General features: G+C 52.0%; 1 protein-coding gene across 1 annotated transcript in view; it reads right to left on the minus strand.

The window, feature by feature from the left end:
- LOC116946075 (protein sidekick-2-like) overlaps positions 1 to 19,933 on the minus strand; it is a 494,081-nt gene that overhangs the window by 139,775 nt on the left and 334,373 nt on the right. The window contains 6 exon segments of the mRNA XM_076069895.1: positions 1,138 to 1,314; positions 3,230 to 3,332; positions 8,888 to 9,046; positions 10,132 to 10,248; positions 13,872 to 14,066; positions 15,821 to 15,904. Coding sequence (XP_075926010.1) covers positions 1,138 to 1,314; positions 3,230 to 3,332; positions 8,888 to 9,046; positions 10,132 to 10,248; positions 13,872 to 14,066; positions 15,821 to 15,904 — 835 coding nt within the window.

Below are 19,933 nucleotides of genomic sequence, written 5' to 3' on the forward strand. Positions count from 1 at the left end.
ATTCGTCACTAGTACAGCACACCGGTGTGGTGGAGAGCAAAGCCACAACATTTACAATCTGAGTACGACGTTTCGCCTGTAATGACAACTACGCGATCTAACCGAAAAAATCTGTACCATGGGTGAACTTGTTTGTTTACTATTTCGAGGGGGGGAATTGTTCCCAAAATAATGGGGATGGTGGCTATCGGTGCCACACCAGGAGACGAAGGTTCGGATCTCTCACGGAGAGATCCGTCCTGATTCCTCCGGCATCATTGCCGTCGTCATCTTCCTCGTTATCATCATCATGATGGCGTTAAAAAAAATAAAACAGCCCGCACAAGTGGATACCCCCGAGCTACCTCCTATATCATCTGTTCCACGTGGTGTGGGTGCAGAACTTTCTCACCCGCTCCGTCACCGCGAGTCATGCGCGTCTCACAACAGTCAACCGCTCTGACCTCACCACTCTCACCTCACCACACTCACCTCATCGGTCCCACCTCACCACTCTCCCCTCACCGCTCCCACCTCACCGCACTCACCTCACCACTCTCACCTCACCGCTCCCACCTCACCGCTCTCACCTCGCCGCTCTCACCTCGCCGCTCTCACCTCACTAATCTCACCTCACCACTCTCACCTCACCACTCTCACCTCATCGCCATCCGTCACAACCACTCAGTAGCAATTGGAATGTGTTAGTTTCTATTTTGTTTTTGTTTGAGTAGATTGTGTTCGTAGGGAGTGATGTTGTAGTGGTTAGCACTCTGCACTACGAACCTGGGCAAACAAGTTCGATCCCCGCTCCCCTAACTCGACTCAGCCGTAGAATGGATAACCCTAAAACGAATATCTCTAGAAGTGCTTTTTGCGTTAAGTTTGTTGTCCTTCCCCTGAAACCTCCGATAAGGACGGCCAGCAACGTACGGCAGGAAAGAGGTTCCAAATACATACATGTCTAAACATCATCATTGGGGAAACAAAGACGGCCTGGCGTGGTGCTACCCATCCACACCGTCGTGTGCCATGCAGGCCTCCTCAAGGTGCATCACTCACAGCACTTGCCCCTGCAGCCTATTAAAGTCCATACGTGGGGGTGGGTGGAGGAGGAGGAGATCTCTGTCTCTCTAAGTGTCCACGTGATTTCCTCACCGTACTTCGACCCGGGCGGTCCTGGAGTCGTTGCCCGCCGCCGAGGTCACGTGGCACGTGTAGGAGCCGATGTCGCCCGACCAGGCCTGCACGACGCGCAGGAAGCCGCCGGCGTCCTGCGCGAGCCGAGGCGCCGCCTCGGGCCCAATCACGGAGCCGTCCTTGTCCCAGAACACCCTGCCAACGTCGTTGTTAGTCGTCGCCGTCATCATCGTCGTCGTTGCTGGTCACCGTGGTCATCGTCAATGATTGGTCACCATCGCGCGAGTCGTCATTGTCGCTGTCGTCATCATCGTCGCAATCATCATCATCATGGCAGTCATCATCGTTATCTTTGTGGTAGTCATTATTTTCAGTCATCATCATGATCATCACGATCATCGTCTTCTTCATTGCATCGACGTTATCATTGTCATTATCATCATCATTGTAGATACATAATATTACATTCATTGCCAGCATCACCATTGTTTTAATCACTATATTTGTCATCATTATTGTCATTTGTGGCATCATCATCACCACGTTATTGTTAGATATGCACTCATGGTCGTAATTGTGTTGGTCATCATCCCTATTGTCATTATTGTCGCCATCATCACTGCATCATTTTCAAATTCCCCGAATCATCGTCATCACTGCCATCATGAGCGTCATCACTTTTATTGCCATCATCACCTTCAATTGTCATTCTCACATTACTCTCAAAATTGTTATTATCATTGTAAGTATTCGAAATAATTCTCACCATCAGCGTGAATGTCAGTGTCTCGCAACAACAACATCAGAAATATCATCATCGGTTCTCTTTTCAATCACGGCCACAAATTGTGCGCTGAGAATCCTCCACTGTAAAAGCACTCATGTGGGCACGTCTCAAAAGAAAAAAAAAAAGCACAAACAGCTGTCCAACGAATCTTGGCAGCCACTCCAACTCAAAACGCCGGCCGCTCCATTCCAGGCTGCTCCCTTGGAGCGGTGAGAAGCGGCACGGAGGTGTGAATTTGCGAGGGCAAGCGGAGCGGTCCCTGGCCCTGCCCCGTAATTACCTGCTCTTGGCAGCCTGACAGTTTCCCTGTGAAGTGGAGAGTGGCGGATACGAGCTCTCTCTCTCTCTCTCTTCCGCTAAGTTCACCCCCCATCGCCCATTGACAGGAGCTTGGGCAGTGTGCGCATGTGTGTGTGCGTGCCCGTAGCGGTCAGCGCGCTGCGCTACGAACCCGGCGACCCGAGTTCGATTCCCGCTCACGGCCAACACCAGTAGGCGATTATCTGAACCGGTCATGGTCCTTCCCTAGGTCGACTCAGCCTCAAATGAGTACCTGGTGCGGTGTGTAAAAACATTGCCACTGGGGAGACAAAGGCGGTCGGGCGTGGTGCGTGGCCACCCACCCCCTCGTGTGCTGTGGCGGCCTTCATAGGTGCTCGCTAACAGCACTTGCCCCCACAGTTTGTTAAGGCTATACGGGGGATATTTGTATTTGTACTGACCGGGACACACACACATAGACACGTGCACCAGCAGGCTCGTGAAGGACGCTACTGGGCAGTTGGAGGCAGTCGCTCTCCTACAACAACAACGGAGCACAGAGGAGCGACGCTCACAACAACGAGCGGAGCGCCGGGCGGCTAAAATACAGCAAGTTGACACAGTAGAGGGTACAGCTGATGCAACTGCCAATCATCTCAGTGAGCCCAATGCACCTGGCTCTGTCCCATCACCTCCTGTCAGCGAGCCTTCGACACTTCGCGTGGCCTCAAAGTGCACCTTGCCTGGTACAGGCACCGTGGTGATGTCACCGCCACTTAGTGGCGAATGGCGGCTGTTGTTGTTGCTGATGTTGTGTTGTTTTCAATGGGGAGGGGTGGCGCAGAGGCGAGCACACTTCAAGATGGACCCGGCGGATTTGATTCCCGCTCATAGCCCAACATCGGTGACGAATATCTAAACCGGTCCTGGGCCTCCGCTCGGTTGACTTCGCCTCAAAAGCACAATGTGAGTATTGGGGAGCCAAAGGCGCGCTTGTTTTGTGTTGCGTGGACATTAACCCCCCCCCCCCGCATCTCTGCCTCCCCCCCTGCCTCCCTTTACCTGACAGCGACGGCGGGGTCATGGGTGACGCCACAGTGGAGCGTCGTGGTCATCCCTTTCTCCACGCTCTGATCGCGAGGAGGAACGGCGATCCGCGTCCTCACTGCCCACGCACGGAGAGAGAGGGAGGAAGTGTAAGCCATGGAAGTTAGTGTTCGCCCCAATTCGTATAGCGTTCAAACTTATTGCCTGTAAGGTGCTACACTACGTTCATGCCTCATAAAGCTTTAAAGAACATTTCCCGATATTAGTCAACTGCAGAACTGGCTGAGAGGAGGTCGTGAAACATTGTGGATGACGGGCAATAAGTTCCACGTGGATGCAACCGGACACCCGCAGTGGTGTGCAAGTGAGTGGGCGATTGAGGGAGTGAGTAGGTGGGCGTGGATGGGTGGGTGAATAGATGAGGGGGTAAGCGGGTTAGTGGGTTGGTTGAGTGAGTTGACGAATGAATACGTGTGTGAGTGAGTGGGTGAACGGATGGAGTTATTGAATGAGTCGGTATAAGGTTGGTGAGTGGCTTGGCGAGTCAGATGGCGAATGGACAAGTGACTGTGTAAACGGATGAATGGAGTGAGTGAACGGGTGTGTGAGTGGGTGAGCGAGTGAGTAATTGAAAGAGTCGGTGGGTTGGTGAGTGGCTTGGTGAGTGAGAATGGCGAATGGACAAGTGAGCGTGCAGGAATCGGGAAAATGGAGCGAGTGAACGGGTGTGTGAGCGGATGAGCGAGATAATGAATGAGCGGGTGAATATATGGGCCATAATGTGTGTGTGGGGGGGTGGCTGTATCCCGGTGTCAGACAAGTTGCTGTTTGCCGTTTGGAAATGAGAGAGAGTGGATGGGGATGGCGGAGGGATGCAAAAACGCTAACACTGTGAACTTTTTTTTCATTTGCATAGGGAGAGGTGTTTTGTGTTCATCCACGCGCGCGTGTGTTGTCGTAGTGTGTGTGTCCTTTTGTGTGTTGTCGTAGTGTGTGTGTGTTGTGTCCATTGTGTGTGTGTGTTGTAGTGTCGTGTGTGTTGTCGTCGTGCATGCGTGTCTTTGTGTGTCGTTGTGTGTGTGTTGTATTATGTGTTTCGTGTGTGTTTGTGTGTTGTCGTATTGTGTGTGTCGTGGTGTGCTTGTGTTGTCGTTGTGTGTCGTAGCGTGTGTGTCGTCGTTGTTGTTGTTGTTGTTGTCATTGTGTGCGTTGTTGTTTTCCGTGATGCAGAAGAACGAGGGCGTGGGTGGGGACGAGATTGAACGGCGCATGTGTCATATTTTTATTGTAGTAGCCCCTGGCTGCCCATTTCAATCGCTCACATGGCCAGGGGAAGCACTCGAGATCAAATGAACGCTCTCCTCCCTTAACCCCTTTAAGGACGCCGATCCCGGCACTTTCCTCGGGCGGAGCGCGGTCGACTCACACCGCAATGCCGAGCGCATTCCGATTTTGTATTTTCTTTTATACCATTAATTCGCGGTTCAAGTTAACGGCCACCAAGCAATAAATGATCGCTGACCACTCTCCCCCCTACCCTTTTTGCCTCTTGTCGTTTGAGCGAAACGCGCCCCCCCCACCCCCCCCGCGGCTGTGCCGCTTTGGCGAGGAGGCTCGCGGCGGATTGAGACTGGCTCATCGTGAGAGGTGGCAGCGGCTTGCGGGAAGGGCTTCATACAGCAGCGGATTGACCAAGGCCGATGGTGACGATGAATCAGCGGGCGTGCGATGATTTTTGGGAGATCCCTCGTTGTTGTTTGACGAATTTCTCCAGTTAGGAGTCACCATTTCATCATCATTATTATTGTTTTGTGCTTGTTAACATACAGGGCGCCTCCAGTGGCTTCTGTGGTTCACGTGGAAATTCCGTGCAGCACGTTTGACCCTATCGGGAAGGTTATCCAATTTCCAACCGCTGAACGAGGCGAGCAAAAAACGAGCGAGCGAAACGGCGGACAGCCGTGGCCGAACGCAGCGCGGTACAACCCAGAAGACACGTCGGAGCGCTGTAGTCCACGGGGAAGGGAGCGGGGGCGATCTTTGTCTCGGCTCGTGAACGTGCGTTCGCGAGGCTCGCGCGTCCATATTTAAACGGGGATTCTTCCGCAACGCAGCTGCCGCCGCGCGCTCGCGCGATCACCGAGGGCACGCGCGCGTTGCGTGTCTGTGACGCCGTGGGGAGCGGCGGTGCAGTGGTTTAGCGCGCCGCGCTCAGAACCCCGGCAAACCCATGTTTCATTGCCGCTCACGGTCCATTACCGGGGACGATCATCTGAACAGCTCCTGGGCCCTCCCCCAAGGTTGACTCAGCCTCCAATGAGTACCTGGTGCGGTGTGCAAATGTCGCCGCTTGGGGAGACGAGCGTGGTGCCGTGCCGGCCTTTATGAGTGCCCCGCGAACAGCACTTGCTCCTGCATTCTCTTAAGGCTATACGGGGGATCTTTTTCTCTGTGTGTGATGTCCCGCGAGTGCCTCCGTTTAGCCGGGGCACGCAGCCGCGCCGGGCGTGTAGGTTAAGCGCCTTGCCGCGGTAACATGCAAGGAAGCAAATAGTCCCCGTAGCTTTCTTTGGAAAGAGAGGGAGGGAGATAACATAATTGCACGTTCTGTGATTTCGATGGCGTGGATAATAAGAGGAGAGAAAAAAAATGACAGCCAAAAAATATTACACGGGGCTTTATTTATTCCGCTTGTAAAATCCCATTAAATTTGGAAAGAAATAGACGACCCTCAAGAGAGAACAAAGTGAGTCCTCTCTGTAATAAAGCCACCAGGGGTGAAGAAGTAATACATGAAATAAACAAATATGTTACTTTAAAATCAATATTCATTCAGCTTGGGTCCTGACCCCTCTTATACTGGGGGTGAATTTGTTTTGGCCCCGCTGTATATAACATAAACTCTAATAATCCGGGGGGGGGGGGGGGTGGTCTCTTGAGTGTGCGTGTGAGGAGAGGCGGTACAGCGGTGGCGACCCAAGTTCGGCTCACGCTCACGGCCATCCAACAGCGGTGGCGAATTCCATAAAAAAACAGCTCGGCCTTACGTGAGCACCCGGTTCAGTTTGTGATTATGAGCAGTGAAGAGACAAAGGTGGCCGGGCATTGCACTGGCCACACAACGCCCCTCCTCCCACTTGTGCCCCGTACCAGCCTTGATAAGTGCTCGCTCACAGCACGTGCCCCAACAGCCAGCGGAGGCTATACAGGGGCAGGGTGGGGTCTTTGCAGGTGTGGTGACACGGAGTGAGTCACTGTAGCGCGTGCCGCTGGGAGATTGGTAGACAATGGGGTTAGGGCTAGCAGCCCCCTCTACCAGTTGGGCCCGTGGGCCAAGCGCCGAGCCTTCTGGGGGATCCAGAAGGGGGCGTGGCCGAGGGCGGAGCCTGGTCACCCTGGGGAGAATAAAAGGCGAGCTCCGACTCACAGTCGGGGCTGCTGCCGTCGGGAATGGAACTCGTCATGCCGCTTGTCGTCGTGGTCTTCGCCTCTTCAAGCTGTGGGTCTGGAAGCATGTTGGCTGTCCCGAGCCGGTGTGTAGTTATCCTCTATGGCTGTGAGAGCCGGAATAAACAAGAGGGATAACGCTTCCTACTAGTGTCTTTGAGTTACACTATATATGTATATGTGCACCCACATAGGCTGCCTAGCAAAGCACCTCCCGCACGGGGTCATAAGGTCAATGCTAAATCTGCTTTTATTTCCCCCGGTTAAATGAATACCATCGTGCGGGAGCAGCCTGCCGCACTCTCGACTATTAGACGGCACAATTTAGTTTAACTAAGAGGCCCATTAGAACACTGTCCCCCAGCAGATGAGTGTGTCTGCTGGTTAGCAACCAGATTGATATTGCACGGAAAGTCATTTTCCCCGTGCCGAATGTGCACGTAACTGTGTGCGCACGCGTGTAATATGTCTGCTTGCGTGCGTGCAGCACACTGGAATTAACGAGCTAGTCTGGCATGCGTGTGCACGTATGTGTGTATATGCATGCCTGTGGAGAGCGGAGGCATAGTGGGTTACGACCAATAACAGCAGCGAATATATGAACCGGTCCTGGACATCCCCCCTTGGTCGACTCAGTGGATTGACCATGGCTGATGGTGACGATGATGATGAATCGGTAGGCATGCCATGAGTATCTGGTGTGGTGTGTAAACATCACCACTGGGGAGACAAAGGCGGCTGGGCGTGGTGCTGGACAACCATCCCCTTGGGCCCCATTCCGGCGTTAAAAGGTGGTCGCTAACAACACTTGCCCCATCAGTCTGTTGAAGGATACACGGGGAACCTTTGTCTGTGCGTGTGTGTGCGCGCATGCGTGCACCATTCCTCTAAGCGTGCTCCGAGCAGCGTCCACCGCTGCCGCCGGGGTAGACCTCCACGCACGACAGCACAATTTTATCCCGGCGCCTGCGTGCGTAAATTCCCTGCATGCACGCGCGCGTGCACGTGCCACAATGGGGACCCCCTACGGGGGGTGGGGGGATGGGGGGCGATGGGGGGGAGGATATGGACGCGTGCTCTGAGGCGTGCGTGTGCGAGCACTTGCACGTGGCGGTGGAGGAGGAGGAGGAGTTGTTTGTGGTGATTTGTGGTGGTGGCGGCGCTGGTGGGCGGGGGCTGTAGCCATATTGCTGTCCTTCCCCCGCACCTCCGATGAGCACGGTTGATTACGTTGGGTGCGAAAGGAGTTCGACATATGTGCTTACGTAGTGCCGGTATTGGGAGGGGCAGTGGTGTTAGTGGTCGTGGGAGTGAGATTGGTGATGGTGGTGGTGGTGTTTGTGGTGATTGAGACTCACGGTGATGGTAGCGGTGGGAATGGTTAGTGGTGGTTGAGGTGGTGAAGATGGGAATCGCGGTTAAGATGACGACGAAAGTAGACATTTGGTGGTGATGGTGGGAGTGATGGTGGCAGCTGTCGTGAAGCTGGTTGTGGCGGTGGTGGTGGCAGTGATTTTTCTCTAACCTTATGTAATGAGCTTCTGAGTAGAAGATAATGTGCCTATCTTGAATATGAAATTAATTTCTGATGACTCAAGTTCATGGAAATTGATGAAAATTTAGCATGCAATTGTTGGAAATTTCAATCTTGCATCGTCACTGATGGTATTGTTAAATTGTCTCTGATTACCTCGATAACATTATTATCATCCAATTATGCATACCGTGCAGTATGGCTAATAGTGATGGCCACGTCACGTTATTTTTAATACGTTTCATCCCGTAGCGTACTGATTTTTACGAAATAATTTAGTTCGTGTTTTATTATTGCTATCATCGCATTTCCCCCATTTCAAATGTCTAATTTAATAAACAAGGATGCCACTGCAGTGTACATGATTAGTACACTGCACTTGCAGCCAAGACTGGGTTGGTGATTCAGTTGTGAGTTTCTCAGTCATCCGGAGATGGAGTCAGCGAAAGAGTGAGTGCGTGAGTCAGTCATTTCGTGACCTAGTCAGTGAGTGAGTCGGTGAGTAAGTCAGTGAAGGAGTGAATCAGTGTGTGAGTCAGTGAACGAGTGATTCGGTGAGTGAATCGGTGAGCCAGACAGCCAGCGAGCCAGAGATCGAGTGGGTCAGAAAGGCTGTGATTCGGTCAGTGAGCAGTCGAGCGAGCGAGCGAGCGAATCAACGAACGGGTGAGCTCTCCTGCTCGCGCGCTCACCCCATACGGTGAAGCGGGCGCGTGCCGTCGCCTCGCCGCGGTAGTTCTTGGCCAGGCAGGTGTAGGTGCCGGCGTCGCGCAGCTCGGCCGGGCCCACGCGCAGCCACCCCGACGGCAGCAGAGAGAAGCGCACCGAGCTCAGGGGCACGGCCTTGCCGCCTGCAGCCGCACACGGCGCGGGCACGCCAGGGACGCGGGCATGGACACGGCTCACAGTGAACATCTCACACGCTCTCACGAGGACGGTCGTAGCGACGACGATGACGCCGACGATGGTCAAAGTTCTCGTCCCGGAGGTTCGTGGTGCGAGCCTCGCGGCCGGACTGTTTGGTACTGCGCGTGTGTTCACCGATCGCCGAATGATTGCCGGTGGACGTTGCAGAAAATAGTAACGATAATTATTTACATGATGTACAATGGACGGAACCAGGGTAAACGACCAGAGCTGGGGGGTGTTGGCCAATTTAAGGCAGTGACTTTTCAAGACAGACTCAAATATATATAACCAATCTGATTGTCTGATTGGCAAAGGCAAAGCGTTCCAAAGCCTGGGAGCTGCACTTGGAATAAGCCCGGCGTCACAGTCCAAAACGTGCAAAATTCGAAACATTACACTGCAAATCACTGGGATAACACACGGCAGTAATCGCCCCCCTACCGTGAGACTGCTGCAGACTTGCGCGATGAGGACGGCGGTAACATTTAATGTTCTAATGATCCGATTTGATTTACGTTCGGCAAAAGGTGACGGTGCAACCCTTCGAATCGCTCGCTCGCTCGCACCCACAGAGATGTTCCGGAGGGCCCCTCTTGAGCGTAAATTTGGCCAACTGCTCCCACGCCGGCCAGCCATCTCGGAATAGGTGGGAGAATACCCACACTCTACCCCCACCACACGAGGCCTGCCGACCGACTCAGCCGAGGTGAACCCATTTATGCCGACCAATAGACACGAGTAGTGGTGGCGGCGGCAGGGGGAGAGGGTGGTGTGGGGGAGTGGTGTGGGGGAGTGGAGGGGGGGGGATTTAAAAAAAACTTGCATCGTTTCTGCAACTCATCACAATCAATGTATTTACGCTGGAGGAATCCGATGAGCTACAAAGCTATTTTCCACAGACGCCCATCATCTTCACGCATGTCCAGCGACCGCCGCGTTGCTGCGAGGCTCGAATGGAACCGGCGACCTCGCATGGCGGCCGGCGGGGGGGCGGGGGGGGGGGGGAGGTCACGCTCGAGCGTCGCACCTTTGAACCAGGTGATGGCCGGCTTGGGGGCGCCCGACACTTCGCACGGCAGCGTAAGCGCCGTGCCCTCGATGGCCGTGCTGTCCACGGGGCCTCGCGTGATGTTTGGGGGGAAACCTGGGGGGGAGCACAGGTGGGAACTTTGAATGCGTTCACGTGTTTTTGTTTATTTGTTTGGACATTTAACAACAACGACGACGGCGGCAACGATGAACACGAAAACAAACAAAAAAACAATGCAATGGTGAACCGTGCGCAGGAGGGGACGCGATGTCCTCCGGCTGCGGTGTACCGAGTGAGGAGAAGAGGGGGGAGTAGGATAGGAGAGGGTAGTAAGAGGGGGAGGACGGGGGGGGGGGTGGCTGGGTTTCAAATAGGGGGACAATGTCCTCCTTTACCCCACCCCAGTCGCGATCCCTAAGACCTCAGTTGCTCGAGTGTCATCCACTTCTAAATAATTAGAACGTGCATTTTGTTGACCAATTTATCTCTGATGACGCAATCATGATGCGAGGTGTCCATTGGCGCATCTCTCTTACAGACAATTGCAAAGGTCTGTGATATACAACGCCCCATTTGGAAGGCGACATGACGGAGCTACCATTGGGATCCCTTCAAGTAAACTATGGTCCACACACAGAGATGTATGTATGTTGAACTTCTTTCGCACCGTACGTAGCCATACGTGCCAAATGTAGGTGCAAGATGCAAGGTATTTAAATTAAGCGCATGCTTACAATTTTTGTAATTTTTTTGTGTGATCAGTCACTGATGACTAGGCTGAGACCATCAACTATGGAACCCATTTAGTTCATCACAGGTGGATGAAACCTGGATTCCAACATAATATTTTAGCCGTGCAGGCTCAGCACTCACACCTCGGGGCAGGCCGGCTGCCCCTGAACTCGGCCACTTTAATTGCCCTAGCTACTTCAAAGTCACGTCACGATAGAGGCGTGAAGCCATTAATTGATTTAATTGATTTCATTGATTCTCGTGCTCATGATACATGCATTGCATTGCGCGCAAGAATTGATTATCATTCAGAAGTGGCCGGGTGGCTTCGAGTTAATGTCACTGAGCCGGCACCGCTACAGTTCTGGGTTAGAGTCGGGGTATCGGCCGCCTGTGGTCTAAGTGTAGCAAGTTAATGGTCTCGTTTCACGATCCATAGGCTCAAATAGAGACCCTTAGATGCACATAGAAATCCACAGATTCACTTAGATACCCATCGACTTTCACAGAGACCCATAGACTCACATAGAGACCCACAGACTTACACAGACCCACAGACTCGTATAGAGACCCTTAGACTCGGAGAGAACCACATACATTCACACAGACACCACAGAATTACACAGATACCAATGGACTCATACATAAATCTATATATGTGCACACAGACCTTTTAGACTCAGATTCAAACTCACAGATTTATTTAGAGATCAATAGACTTAGACTGCGACCCATAGACACGCACAGAGAGACCCATGAAGACCTAGTTCTTATTAAACTGCATTTTAAAGTTGGTGGTCTCAGCACGGCCACCGACTGCACAAGTAATACAATAAGAATGCGGCTGTGGGAGAGTGCTCTGTCCCAGATATCCTTGCAGTGTTTAGATATGAATATAAAAAGGCTCTTAAAAAGAGTGTGAGATGGGAACATTTAACATACGCTGCAACACACACTCTCTCAAATGCATAATGATATTTCATTACTTAATATGTAATTCACAACTACATTTGATAAAATTTAGACTTATTAAATAAAGGCGTAACGTTTATTACGTAAAGGCACGACTATTTTTAATGCCTTGCTCTTACTTAATATATATCTCTCAAAATATGTCGATGCATTTACAATGGTATTCCAACTGTGCTACCAGTATCATGGAGAACGAGATGAGGAATCTGAGGAGCAGTGCATCACCCTGTGTCGGAGAGGGGTCGGTGATGTTACGGCACTCTTTCTGAGATCCCCTTTGATTGACCTTGAGTCGCCGTTATCCACACTCACAGAGTCATAATAGAGACCAGTAGACTCGCGTAAAAACCCATGGCCTCCTTGCCCAGAATCCCTTCATTGGAACGGGCTCACTTCCTGTTCTTCGGTTAAAGTCGCTACCCCCGTCGGCCTTATTTAAATTCGTTTGTTTAAAATTCCCATTTGCTTGAAACGCATGTTCTGGCTGAGTATTGTTATTCTCATGACTAATTGGTTTGTTGTTTCTTGCGTCCTGTACAGCGTTGCCCTTGATTGTATACCTTTCAATGGTGAAGTGCCTACCTTGTGTTGATCTTTTAAAACATTGTTGTCGTGTACTTTTCATTTTTTTGTTTTTTTGTATGGAAACGATGTAACATCTCGGCCTGTGACACCAAATGAAACCAAACTAAACTAACTCAAAACGTCAAAGTGCTTTCCTGCTCAAACGAGCGCTGAGCCATTGCGCTCAACTCCTGTGTACAGCCCCGAGACAGTGGTGGAATATCCACATTCCTATGGCAGGGGGTGAGTCTATCCATAAGACAACCAGTGGGCTGAGTCAAACCCCACAATCAGGATTTGATCTCACAACCTCTCGAATGTGAGACACTGGCTCTACCATCGCGTGAGCCACCTGGCCGCATATCAATATTGGGGAGTGTGGGGGGGACAGGAGTTACATGGAAAAGGAAGAATATCTGGTGTGCTCAAACTTTGCACGTGCACGCTGCAAGACGGAGATTCGTTGAATGGCAGTGAGACGTACAATTTTATTTCTCAGAGTTGTATTTCTTTGTGTGTTTCTGGCCAATTTAAGTAACAAAATGAAACGTTGCGTGATGAGAATGTTGTTGTTGCTGCTGCGCAGAGCCATTAGTGACCAGGCTCATGGCAATCAACTCCGATGCAATCTTGGTTTCGCCAGGACAGACATGAACACAGACCCATTGAGGCAAACGTGTAGGCCTGGCATTGTTCATCGTAAGGTTGACCGGCACTTGTAAACCCCGTTTTGATCAGAGTTGGGAGTCTGGAACTCAGATTCGAAGCCAGGGTCTCAGCAATACCAGCTCAGGGATCTGACCTCAGAGCCACTGGCAGCCACGTCTTATCTTCCAGCTCTCAAAACTTGAGGGCAACAGCCTTCAATTACTGATCTACCGAGGTAGAGTTCACATGGCACAGTTTGTAACACTTGTGCCTCCCAGAAAAAAAAGGTACCTGCGTTCGATTCCCGACTCCGGTGGGTATCTGCGTGGAGACTGCATGCTCTCCCACCTGAAATTCTTTCGCACCTCACGTAGCCAACCGTGCTAATTGGAGGCGCTGCGGAAGGACACAACACCTGTTTGGCAGGTGTTTAATCCTGGCTCTCTGGTTTCCTCCCATAGCTAATGTCGATGGCGTTGGCTAAATATCTCGGCGCAGGTAAAAACAAAAACAAAAAAGAGAAAGGTGCAACCCTGCAACTGCTTGCTCGCACCACTGCCGGCAAAAGGGGGCCTCCACTCTAGCGAACTCGAGAGGGTAATTTGGTCTATTCTTCTACGTTGACGAGATGTGTTGGAGAAGTGTTGCTGGAGAATCCTGAAAAGAGAGACCCTTCCAGACTCGGTGTCGCTTTCCTGAGTAAATAAAAAAAATAATATAAAGAAGAAAAAGGACGGACGAACCGACGGACAAACAAACGTACGGACATGGCGAACTCAACAACGCGTCGTTGGCGGGGCGTAGGCGCTGCTTGCACTCACTGGTGACGGTGAGGAAGGTGTGGGTCTGCACCTCCCCGGCCACGTTGCGCACAAAGCACTGCACCATGCCCGAGTCTTTCTCCTCCAGTGACGCCACCAGGAGGCTGCCGTTCGCGAGCACGCGGAACCGCGAGTCCCCGAAGTGACCGATCGGGGAGCTGTCCCGATACCATGTCAGGGTTGGCGGAGGCAAGCCTGTGATGATCCGAAGTGGTGGGGGGCGGGGGGGGGGGTGCAGGGGAAGCGGGGGGCGGGGGGGCAACAGGGCGTGGGGGTGGGGATAGTTTCGTGTGAGCACCCGGCGGAGAGCAGGCGGCTGAGTAATGGGGACGTTTATGTGGGACGACACCCCATGACTCGTGGTCACGGTTAAACGCCAGGTGATGATTTGGATGGCTGACCTGCTGCTGGTGATGGTCTTCATGATGTGATGGTGACGGTGATGGCGGCCGTGATGGTGGTCGTGGTTTTAATAGTGGTGGTAGTGTCAGCTATGATGTTTTGATGATCGTGACGATGATGATTGCAATAATGGTGCTGATGATCGCAACAATGATGATTGCAATAATGATGGTGATGATGGCAAACCATTTGGTGAAATGTATGTATGTATGTGGAACTTCTTTCGCACCGAACGTAGCCAACGGTGCTAATCAGAGGTGACAACAATTGTGATCACAGTGATGCTGATAATGATGATGCGGATCTTTATCATGATGATGGTGACGCCGACAACAACGATGATGGTCTTCTTTGGTTCTTTCGGTAAAGTCACGTAGAATGAGAATAAAATAATAAATTGATAAAATAAAATAACACAATAATATTCTCACGACGTTTCGGCCACAACACAAGCGGCCTTCATCAGGTGAAGGGAGCGAGACTGTCTGGTAGGACAGCGCTGGAGTGAGACAGTCTCGCTCCCTTCACCTGATGAAGGCCGCTTGTGTTGTGGCCGAAACGTCGTGAGAATATTATTGTGTTATTTTATTTTATCAATTTATTATTTTATTCTCATTCTACGTGACTTTACCGAAAGAACCAAAGAAGATGAATCATTGCAGTCACGAAAGCTTTAAATCGGAACGATGATGGTATTGATGAAAACAATCATTGGGCCGATGATCACAATGACGACGACGCTGATGACAATGACGAGACTCTATTCTGGGTATAATTACCATAACGAGGGCGATGATGACGACAACGCTAAACAATGACGCCGATCGTTTCAACGACGCCGATCATCGCTCTGGGGACGATTACATTCACACTCTGCAGTGACGATGACGATGACTACCACGACCGAGATGACGGCGATGACGGCGATGACGTCGACTAACACGACAGAGATGACGACGACTACCGTGACAGAGATGACGGTGATGACGTCGACTACCACGACAGAGATGACGACTACCGTGACAGAGATGACGGCGATGACGTCGACTACCACGACAGAGATGACGACGACTACCGTGACAGAGATGACGGCGATGACGTCGACTAACACGACAGAGATGACGACGATGATGTCGACTACCACGACAGAGATGACGACGACTACCACGACCGAGATGACGGCGATGACGTCGACTACCACGACAGAGATGACGTCGACTACCACGACAGAGATGACGGCTATGACGTCGACTACCACGACAGAGATGACGGCGATGACGTCGACTGCCACGACAGAGATGACGGCTATGACGTCGACTACCACGACAGAGATGACGGCTATGACGTCGACTACCACGACAGAGATGACGACCACGACCACGACAGAGATGACGGCGATGACATCGACTACCACGACAGAGATGACGACTACCACGACAGAGATGACGGCGACGACGATGATCGTAACAGTGGCAGCTGTTGAACGACAACAATGAGGCTGACGAGCGACGGTCGCGGGCGATGAACGCCGTCACCGCCGTCGTCACCTGCTGCCTGGCAGGGGATCTCCAGGGCTTGCTCCACCACTCCCATGATCCTCCTCCTCGGTTCCACCGTGAAGAAAGGCACGTCTGCGGGCGGCGACAGAGAAAAAAACACGAGGGTTCATCCCGACACAGGAGGAGCTTCCTAAAGCCGTCCGTTTACATAACCCCCCACCCCCAACTCTCACCCTCGATATGCAGAATGTAGCATACTTTAATATCCAATTATGTAAAGAGGTTATTAAAAACAATGGTCGCAGTGTTGGGGGGGATGTACCCTCGTGGCGAGAGATATAATTATGCGCACGCGTCGGCAAATGTTATTTTTAGTCATTTTTTTTCTCTTGACGGGTGAAAAAAACATATCGAGGAGGACAAGGCATCGTGTATGCAAGACCTCATGCTGCGGCCGGGCAGGATTCAATTAACGCCTCAAATATGGCTCTCAAAGCAGAAGAAGAAGAGACGGGGGGGGGGGGGTGTTATCCATTTCTAGACGCATTTTTTAATCGGTTCCCTCAAAATCCGAAGCGCTTGCTCGAGAAGACAAAACCCGCTCGGCTCGGTTTTGTGTGCGAGCCGTGACATCATCCGTCTCGCCGTGGCCAGGGACGCCACTAACAGCGTCCTGTTAGCAGCGACGGCCATGGCGTAAACGGGTTAAGCTCGTGTTGAAATAGCACACACGTGCACAAAACAAAGATTCCCCGTACAGGGTCAGGAGACTTTATAGGGCAGTGTTGCTCGCGAGCAGCACCTACGAAGGCCGGCACCGCACACCAGGGTGTTGGGTGGCCAGCGGACACGATCGGCCGCCTTTGTTTCCCCAGTGGTGATGTTTTACACACTGCACCAGGTACTCATTTGAGGCTGAGTCGAGTTAGGGGAGGCCCAGGACCGGTTCAGATAATCGTCGCTGGTATCGGCCGTGAACGGGAATCGAACTCGGGTCGCCGGGTTCATAGCGCAGCGCGCTTACCACTGCCCCACCACTCCCCAAAGACAAAGATCCCCGTATAGCCTTAACAGATTGTAGGGGCAAGTGCTGTTAGCGAGCACCTATGAAGGCCGGAAAGGTACGCGAGGGGGTGGGTGACCAGCGCCACGCCCGACAGCCTTTGTCTCCCTAGTGGCGATGTTTACACACCGCACCGAGTTACTCATTTAAAGCTGAGTCGAGCTAGGGGAGGCCCAGGACCGGTTCAGATAATCGTCACCGGTGTTGGCCATGAGCATGAATCGAACCCGGGTCGCCGGGTTCACAGCGCGCCGCGCTAACCACTGCCCCACCGCTCCCCACACACATGCACATATCTTGCCCCTTGCAATGTGTCAACCATATGTCCAGTTTTTTTGCCCGTTAATTTTCCTTCGAGGGCAACTGCCGCATGGCATTCCCAACGCAATAAAGCAAGCGCATCATTGCCGCCATAAAAAAAGTTCCTCCGCAAATTTCTAAGATGTTAAGATTCCATCTCCGTAACGAGTCGCGATTTCTACGTGAATTGCCGAATCCGTCAACCTCCCTTTTTGTTTGCCGCTTTCATGCTCCCAATTGCTTGCTATGATGGACAATAACAACAATAACAGCCGCGTCGTTAAAAGAATAACGCAATTGAAAAGCAACTCAATATACCGCGCGTGCAATGCTGTTGACGTCGCCATAATGCGACGGTGCTAAGGTGGGGAGCGGGAGGGGGTCTGTGAAGATATCCGCGAGCTTCTTCTTCAGCTCCGGCGCTGCGATGTTCCGTGACTGAACCCTGCGTGCAGCTCACTGGCTCGGCGCGTGCAAAATAACGAGCCCAAAATTGGCTTCCACTCGCACCCACCGCACTTTCTTCCTTTCGCATCCTCCTCTTTCGCACAATTTTTATTTTATTTTTATATTTTTAAAAAAAATTTTGTCGTCGCTCCGTCGCCAATTCCCCGGCCTTGTTCCCCTGTCGGCAGCGGGGCTGGCGCCGCGCGCGACTTCAGATAACCAGCCACAGCGTCTCCCCCCCCCCACAACCCCCCCTTGTAGCTTCGGCAGCGCGGCGGCCGAATTAAAATGCAAATTTGTTTGGTGTGTTGGGGCAATCGAGCGACGAGGCGTGCGCTGACGGCCTCTAAATTACCCCTGAGAGCATCTCAGTTTGATTAAAGTAATTAAATCCGCTCCTTCCTCGTGGAATACTGACAGCCCGCGTACAGCTGTGCGGAGCGAGAGTGGAACTCCGCCCGCTCGCCGCGCAGACAGCGGCGAGCGCACGCGCGTAGCGGGAGGACAGCTTGTCCTCCTTGATGGCAGACGGCCAGTTCGTCAAAAAACTTTCACCTTTTTCCATTCTTCTTCTTCGTCTTCATCGTCGTCGTCGTCATCATCTTTTTCCCCCTTCCTCCGACCATCCGATTCCACCGCCACCACCATCACCACCCCACCAGCCTCCAAGGATCCAATTGGGGTCCCCCCCCCCCACCCCGGTTCAGAATTCGTGACATAACTTCCAACAGCTTCGTCTCTCTCGTAAATTAGAGCGTGCAAAATTCCAGACGCGCCGCCATAAATTCACAATCGTTGGTGGCCGGCTTTGGTGGCTGGTGATGTGACACCTGTGATGTCGTGCGAGAGCTCGATTTACGCCGGCTAGGGTTGGAGGGAGGGTGGGTGGGGGGGATGCGTAACTCTCCTTTCTCCGAGACAGCGTCGTTAGCGATCTTTTTTTTTCGTTTTGTTGTTGGCGACAACCTGACGAAAATAAATGAAGCCGTTTACGCGCACTTTTGGCGTTGCGGCTCAAGCGCACGTGATTCACAAGGAGTGTGAGAGCTGGAGACATTCCTGAGTTGGCGGCGGAGAGGAAACGAAAATACGACGGTGTCGCGATCACCGTCTCGCGCACATCCCTGTCGCGGAAGCTTGCCACAGCGCGGTGCAACGGGCAGCGCCTGCCGGACTTGCAATCCAGAGGTTCGCCGGTTCGATTCGGTATCCCGGGTGCGGCAGTTGTTGAAGTTTATTAAAATCCGCCACACCTCTGTCCACCACGGCCGTATAAGTGGGGGTACAACCGCGCGTGGCGGGGTAAAGTGTGGGTACACCGACCTGTTTAAAAAAAAATATTGCCACTATGGCATAGTAAATCCTTGAACTAGTGCTCATGGCATACACATGACGCCTTTGCCCTGCATCTTACGAGTGGAGTAGAGGTGGCTGTTTCCTTGCTTATATCAGATCACAGGAGCCCGAGGGCCCAACATTCCAAGCAGCCAGCAAAAAAAAACAGCATATGTCAAGTGGCAATAGATCAAAGTTCGTACGTCGCTTGGATTTAAAAGCGTTATAAATACTTGGGGAAAGAGACGACGATGACAGGAAGGAATTTCAAAGTGGAGCAGAGCGAGGGAAGAGACAAAACAGGAAAAAGTGTTGTGACCTGCAGCGTGGTGAGTGGGTGAGTGTGTTGGGAGTGCGGGGAGTCAATGGGTGTGTGCGGGTGGGCGAGTACATTGTTGTGACCTGCAGCGTAGTCCTGTTGGTGGTTGAACACAGTCTAGCAGTCTGGAGTCCTTAATAAAAGCGCACAGTTGATGGGAACAGTTCACCACGGGGTGGTAGTAGCTTGGTGTTGTGCAGTAGAGTGTCTGATTTGTGAGCGGGGTAATGTTTGTTTTGTCTGTTTATGAATACGTGAAGTGGATACATTTGCTGTTGGCGGCGACGAGCACACCTTGTGCTCTGGCGCACGCTGCGTTCGTGGTAGACACAAATGGAATCCAAATTAGGGAAGAGCAATAAAAATGGTTACAGATCCAGAGTGTCCTATTAACGGGCAGCGCTGCGATGAAACAGAATTTAGACAATGCCGTTTCCACACCGATAGAGTTCTTCAAAAGCGACATTGATTTCGAATTGCGATAATTTCTAGGTTTTTTTTTATATCGCGGTTAGATGCGTGAGCGTAATTATAACCACCGCCTTTATTGCCACCGCCGCCACCATCATCGCCGCCACCATCATTTACCACCGCAGTTATCGTTATCACCACCACCATTACCACCGCCACCATCATTATCGCCACCACCACCAGCATCATCATTGTCGTCTTCATCACCGCCACCATCATTACCACC

Source organism: Petromyzon marinus, chromosome 26, assembly GCF_048934315.1.
Source record: "Petromyzon marinus isolate PM22_M1 ecotype Great Lakes invasive population chromosome 26, UKy_Petmar_22M1.pri1.0, whole genome shotgun sequence".
Taxonomy (NCBI): Eukaryota; Metazoa; Chordata; class Hyperoartia; order Petromyzontiformes; family Petromyzontidae; genus Petromyzon; species Petromyzon marinus.